General features: G+C 63.1%; 1 protein-coding gene across 1 annotated transcript; it reads left to right on the top strand.

Annotated features, from left to right (window-relative positions):
- Window positions 1-6: 6 nt before the first annotated feature.
- On the top strand, window positions 7-6,175 carry NPTX1 (neuronal pentraxin 1). The gene is made up of 5 exons (XM_019644501.1): window positions 7-494; window positions 785-992; window positions 3,080-3,324; window positions 4,450-4,629; window positions 5,324-6,175. The coding sequence occupies exons 1-5, from the start codon at window positions 51-53 to the stop codon at window positions 5,543-5,545; spliced, it is 1,299 nt and encodes a 432-aa protein (XP_019500046.1). The 5' UTR covers window positions 7-50; the 3' UTR covers window positions 5,546-6,175.
- The last annotated feature ends 793 nt before the right edge of the window (window positions 6,176-6,968 follow it).

Genomic DNA, 6,968 nt, shown 5'->3' with positions numbered 1-6,968 from the left:
GCCCCAGCCCAGCCGAGCCGGGCGCAGCGCCCGGCCCCGCGCCCGGAGCCATGCCGGCCGGCCGTGCCGCGCGCACCTGTGCGCTGCTCGCCCTCTGCCTCCTGGGCGGCGCGGCCCAGGATTTCGGGCCCACGCGCTTCATCTGCACCTCGGTGCCGGTGGACGCCGACATGTGCGCCGCGTCCGTGGCCGCCGGCGGCGCCGAGGAGCTCCGGAGCAACGTGCTGCAGCTCCGCGAGACCGTGCTGCAGCAGAAGGAGACCATCCTGAGCCAGAAGGAGACCATCCGCGAGCTGACCACCAAGCTGGGCCGCTGCGAGAGCCAGAGCACGCTGGACACGGGCGCCGGCGAGTCTCGGGCGAGCGGCGGCCGCAAGCAGCCCGGCTCCGGCAAGAACACCATGGGCGACCTGTCCCGGACGCCGGCCGCCGAGACGCTCAGCCAACTCGGGCAAACTTTGCAGTCGCTCAAAACCCGCCTGGAGAATCTCGAGGTCCGCGCGCGCCGCCGCCCCCCCACCCGGCTCCCCCCATCCGCTCGCGGTCCCCTGCGCCCTCGCCCACCCGCTCCCGACCCGCTGGGACACCCCCGCCCCCGCCTGCCCCGACGCTGCTGCCCGGCCCGGCCGCCCCGAGCCTGCGAGGCCCCGCGGATGGCCACTCGCCCGAGCTCTCCGCCAGGCCGCCCCCGCAGTCGCCCTGAGGGGACCGCGCCGCGAGCCTCTCGGCACGGTCCCCGCTCTGCGCGTAACGCTGTGGTTTCCCCGCCCGTGCACCCCCGCAGCAGTACAGCCGCCTCAATTCCTCCAGCCAGACCAACAGCCTCAAGGATCTGCTGCAGAGCAAGATCGATGATCTGGAGAGGCAGGTGCTGTCCAGGGTGAGCACGCTGGAGGAGGGCAAGGGGGGCCCCAGGAACGACACCGAGGAGCGGGCCAAGATCGAGAGCGCCCTGACCTCCCTGCACCAGCGCATCAGCGAGCTGGAGAAAGGTAACGGGCGTGGGGGAGGCGCCGGCTGCCACCCGGCTCCCTCCGCCAGTGGGACCTTGCCTGGGGCCCTGGCTTCCTTCAGCGAAAGCCCAGCGCCCCTCCAGCCCTTCCCCACCCTCCTACCCCGCACTGCCCCGCATGCAGCCAGGCTTGGGCTTCCAGTGGGTGTCCCTGGCTGGACCGGGGCCCCTGGGCTCTGGGCATCTCCGTGGGAGGGAAGCAGAGAGGGGAAGGGATTGCTCTTGTCCTTCGTCCTCCCCGTGCACACACTCACACACTCACAGGATTTTCCCAAGTCTCATTTGCTTAATCTTCAGTAACTTTGCACCGTGGCTGTGGTGGGCCCAGGCCCTCCCTGTAAGGAAACCTGGCTGTCTAGCCGGTCCCCATCCCCAGCAAAGAGCTGCGCAGGCTGGAGCTGGGTCCTCCTGGTCCCCCACAGATCTGGGCCCTGAGCAGGTTTCCGCCCAGTTCCTGAGCGCGCCTGGCACCCTCTGGGCAGCTCCAGGTCCCCCACTCCGCCCTGAGCCCCCTTCGCAGTTTTCTCTTCTGAGTGACCCAGCCCCAGGCATCTTCCACAGCCTGAGGTCCCCTGAGTCACCAACTCTGGAGGTCCCCCTCTGCACCCTGGGGGCGCACCCATGAGCTCGGCGGCTCAGCCTTGGAAGTCGCAGAAATCAAACAAGGTTGTAAAAGGTGTGGGGGTGCCCCGGCTCGGAGCAAGGCCACGTGACCCTTCTTAGACCGCAAAATGTGTCGGATGGATTTAAACAGTGCCATCTTAAGGCACCTTATGTAACTGAAAAACAGATCAGGGGCGGGAGGGGCGGAGGGGAGGAGGAGGCGGGGAGGGTGGGGGAATGGAAATCACCCCCCAGAGAGGCCAGGGCTGGCTCTGCTCCAAGGGCAGAGGGACGGAGAGCCTGAGACTGTGGGCAGCACCAAAGGGGCCAGCCCTGCTCTGTTCCCTGACACCTGGTTTAGAGGAAGATGGCCCAGCAGGGTGCCTTCTAGAAATAATTCTTGGCCTGGGGGCCGGTTTAGTGCTGGTCTCCCTGGCAGGCTGCAGGGGCTGGCCGCTTTGTGTGTTCCGGCTCCGGGCCAGTGCCCAGTGCTGGGTGGGAATGTTTTGCCTGGAGTCAGTCACCCCATGCCCAGGGCCACAGCCATAGTGTTTGTCTGGGTGGGTAGGGGACAGATTGCTATCTGTCTTGATAGCAATTCCCTGATTGCATTCCCTGGGGACATCCCAGCAGGGGGGAGCTGGTGGTCCGCGGTAAGGGGAGGCTGTGGGGCAGAGCCCACTTTTTCAGGAAACACACAGGAAACTCACCCTGGGAGTGAGTGGCATAGTCATCAAAGCAGTCACCTTGGGGGGCCCCTGGCTGGGGGTGGGGGCAGCTCCCTGCTGTCCTGCCTTCTGTGCAGGGCTCCAGACAGTTGCTAGAAGAACCTGGGAGGGACAACTCTCCCTCCTGTGGGGGGGTGGGATTCTGGAAACAGGGCAAGTCCCAGGGCTAGGCGGCTGGGTCAGATGAGTGACCAGGGGCGGGAAGTGCGCTGGGCACCAGGGGCCAGCTAGGCTTGTGTGGAGACCGAGAAGGGAACGGCTCAGCACCATCAGCAACCAGCATCCTGGAATGAGGTCGGTCAGTCCGCAGGGGCTGCTCTGAGGGGAGCTAGCCTCTTTTGGGGGAGCAGTGCAGAGACCTTCCTCTGGGCCACACCTTGAGGGTGGGTTTACAGGGTATGCACTGACCCACTCTCTACCTTTGCCCAGGTGCACATGCTCACAGCCCCCCCACCATGCTCCCCCCACCCACATCCCAGCCTCCCCAGAGCAACACTGTGTGGGAGCCAGACCCGAGGTGACAGACCTTGGTCAGCTCTCTCGTCCTGGCCCCATACCCAGGGACCTCTCTGAACCCCTCTCCCAGCACCTGTAGAGTGGAGCTGAGTCTGCTCTGTCTGCGTCACTGAGCTTGGGGGTGGTGGGGACGGTGGGGGCGGTGGAGCCCAACAGGCTTCAGATAGGGACCGGCGCTTCGTCAAGGTACAGATGTCAGGACTGTGTCCTGTCCCCCCAGGTCAGAAGGACAGCCGCCCTGGAGACAAGTTCCAGCTCACATTCCCACTGCGGACCAACTACATGTATGCCAAGGTGAAGCAGAGCCTGCCCGAGATGTACGCCTTCACCGTGTGCATGTGGCTGAAGTCCAGTGCCGCGCCGGGCGTGGGCACGCCCTTCTCCTACGCCGTGCCCGGCCAGGCCAACGAGCTGGTCCTCATCGAGTGGGGCAACAACCCCATGGAGATCCTCATCAATGACAAGGTAGGACCCCGGTCCCAGCCAGCTGCTGGGGCAGGTCGGCCGTGGCATGGGACACAGCCTCAGGCACTGCTGCCACCCCATGAGGAGCATCTGCCAGGCCGGACGGAGGGAGGCAGAGGGAAAAGATGGAGATGTGGGAGGGGCGTCCTCCCAAGACTCCAGGAACAGAGTGAAGCTGGAACCCGCCCAGAAAGAGGCCTCCTGGGGTGCGGGATGGTGGGGGATGGTGGGGGACCACCCAGGGGCTGGTCCTTCCCGCAGATCAATCGTGAGTCCTCTCACCCAGCTGGCCTCAAGCTGGCTTTGCTCCTCCAAGTTTGGAGGCCCCCAGATGCTCGGGATGTGAGGACGCCCCTAGAGACCCCTTCCAAGTCCAGATCTATCCTGCTTCCCCGACCCCTGGGGGAGGCAGACCCTGGGAGGGCGGGCAGCCTTTCCCCCCTGGGAGCCTTCTCATCGCGGCCGCCAGAGCTTTGCCTGTGTTGGTGGTAAATGTCTCAAACCCGAGCTGGAAATTGAACGCTAAGCCCTGAGGCAGGGAGGCTGGGCCCCATTTCCCCCTGGTAGAAGGGTGCGAGGGCTGTTTGGTCTGCCGCCCCATCCACCCTGCCTGGAACCTCTGAAGGTGAGTGAAACGCCATGTGGGAGGCTGGTGTGAGCTTTAAACGGCACGGCGCCATCTCCCCTGATGCCTCTCAGATTCCCTACAAAGGCTGGGCAGGTTGTAGACCCAGAGAACCCGGCAGTGAGAGATGGGATGTCAGAGGAGAGGACAGGCCTGGAAGGCTGCAGTGACCTCAGCCCCCGGGGGTGGTCTCTGTCCCAGGGCTTGTGTAGACCAGCAGAGGGAGAAGGTGAGTAGGAGTCAGAAGGTTGTGTGTTCAGGTCTATCTTAGGAGCCCCTTGACAAAGCATCCGCCTCCTATGTGAGTGCATGACCCGACAGACAGGGGCCGAGAGGTGACCCAGTCTGGAGGGGCAGGTGCTACAAGAATTCAATCATGGCCCCTGTTGCTCATAGGAAGGGTAAGAAGAACAACAGTTGAACTAGTAACTAGTGATGATCGCTGATCCTGAGCTGTATCCCTGTACCCGTAACGTCATGTGCGTCATTCTCCTTGCCAGGTAGCCAAGCTGCCCTTTGTCATTAACGATGGCAAGTGGCACCACATCTGTATCACCTGGACCACCCGGGACGGCGTCTGGGAAGCCTACCAAGATGGCACCCAGGGCGGCAACGGGGAGAACCTGGCTCCGTATCACCCCATCAAGCCACAGGGTGTGCTGGTGCTGGGCCAGGAGCAGGTACTGGCCATGGGGACAGTGACGGGCAGGGTGGTGGTGCCCCAGAACCGGAGAGCAGGCAGGGGCACGGAGGGGAGGGGTGTGTGTGGGGGAGGGGGGGCAGGGTGAGGCCGGAGAGAGGAGAGCGAGCTGCAGAGGACAGTGACAAGTCAAGGGGGAGAGAGCTGTGTGGCAGCTCAGGCTGAGTTGGACTCTGAGTCTCGTCCATGCAGGGTTTTCTTGGGCACAGGAAAGCTGCTTCTGCCTGTAGCCATGCGTGATATATTTCCTGGGGGTGGTTGGTCTCCCTTTGGGCGCCCTGGGGGGAGTTGCAGGCAGCAGAGTCCCGGCCTTCTGTTCCCGTTGGGCAGCTGTTGCTGGTAGAGTGACACCCGAGTGTTTTGACGAGAAGCAGGGAAAGTGGGAAGGTGTCCCAAGGCCCTGCTCCTGTGGCCATCCATGGCCCCAGCTGGCCCCTCCCTCAGGGGCTGAGTGACGGGCTGGGGGGGGAGGCAGAGTCCAGGGGCCCCCGGGAGAACTTGGCCTCCAGGGCAGAGGTGGCCAGCAGCATCCCTTCTGTCAGTGCCCCGTGGGTGGCGGGGAGGGTGAGGTAGAGCTGAAGGCCCAGATCCCCTGATGCGGGAGACGCAGAGACTGTGCCCTAGGGACGCGCCCCTGCCCCGTGCTCCACCCTCATCCTCTGTTTTCTCTGAAGGACACTCTGGGTGGTGGGTTTGACGCCACCCAAGCGTTCGTGGGTGAGCTGGCCCATTTCAACATCTGGGACCGGAAGTTGACCCCGGGGGAGGTGTACAACCTGGCCACCTGCAGTTCCAAGGCCCTTTCTGGCAACGTCATCGCCTGGGCCGAGTCCCACATTGAGATCTATGGCGGTGCCACCAAGTGGACATTCGAAGCCTGTCGCCAGATCAACTGAGCCTCCTCCCCGGCCCCCGCCCGCCTCCTCTGCTTGTGCGGTGATGACCTGTCGATCTGTCGTCTCTTCTCTTCTCTTCTCTTCTCCCCATCCCCCAGGAATGACTCAAGGCCGTTGCCCTCGTACGCGCACATGCACACGCACACAGCCTGGTTTGGTCCTGGTGCACCAGAAACAGGCGCAGCTCCTGTCCCCTGAGGTCCTCTCCTCCTGGGGAACCCCGCCCTGTTTCTCAGGCATGTCCCCTCCCCCATGGTACAGGCGGCGGCGACATTGTGACAATGCAGAAGTAGGTGAGAGGACTGCATGTGTGGGCGTGTGTGTGTGTGGGCGTGTATGAGAGTGTGTGTCTATGCGTGTGTGTCTCTGGGGGGAGGCGTTTTCTTTTCGAAGGAGGTATTTCGTTTCCTTCCTTCTCTGTGGCTGTGGGAAGTCTCATGGCTGGTCGGATATCCGTGTCTGCCAACCTTGTGAGCGGCCTGCGTGCCTTGGGGCTGGCGCATCTTCTTCAGTCACACGCATTTGTCTTCGTTTGCAAAGCTGGTTCCGAGCCACATATCTCTATTGATAAAATAAATGTCTTTTAGCTGTTTGCTGAAGGCTGGGGGGCCTCTCCCTGGAGAAATTTTATTTTGTAGTAGAAGTGAATTCTCTCTGAAGGACTGAAGGCAGACAGTGTCCTGGGAGGGCACCAGGTGCTCAGAGGGGGCAGAGGAGGTGGGAGGGGGGTCCAGGCAGCCCCCCCTCACCCCCCAGCGCCCGGCCAGCATCCTGCTGCTGGCATCTGAGGGCAGCACTGGGCCCAGGAGGCTGGCTGCGTGCCCAGCGTGGCCAGCTCCGGCCCTCAGCCCTCACACCCCCTTGCGCCCACATGCTTGGGATCGGTCCTTCTCCCTGCCACTGCACTGGTGCCCCTGAGAGAGGAACGTCCCACCCACCGCCCAGGACACTGGGACCCCAGGGCCCCACTCCTTTGCCTCTGGTAGAAGGAGACCAGAGGCTTCAGTGGGTCAGCTCAAGAGTGGACCTTGTAGGCTAGGAAACCCACCCTGTGATTGAGACTCAGCCCCGGCAATGGGTGGGAAGGTCCGTGGTGACGCTGACAGCCATATTCCTTCCACACACCAGGCCCAGGTGAGCTGGCTCAGACAGTCCTCCAGGGGCAGGGCCTCTGGAGACCTCATGTGGAGCCAGGCATGGCCAGACCCAGCCCTAAATCCCACTCCCCATCTTACAGGGCTCAAAGGCGGGCAGCAGCCACTAGTGTCACCAGCTGGTGACACTGAAATCCGACCAATGTCCAGAAGCTTTGACGTTTTTTTCCCCATGAAAAGCAATTGTGCACATTTCCTTCTAGTCCTCCCAAGGCTGGGAGAAAGTGTGTGTGTGTGTGTGTGTGTGTGTGTGTGTGTGTGTGTGTGTG

Source organism: Hipposideros armiger, unplaced genomic scaffold (genome assembly GCF_001890085.2).
Source record: "Hipposideros armiger isolate ML-2016 unplaced genomic scaffold, ASM189008v1 scaffold_87, whole genome shotgun sequence".
NCBI classification, from domain to species: Eukaryota; Metazoa; Chordata; class Mammalia; order Chiroptera; family Hipposideridae; genus Hipposideros; species Hipposideros armiger.
This window is presented reverse-complemented; position numbering and strand designations above follow the sequence as displayed.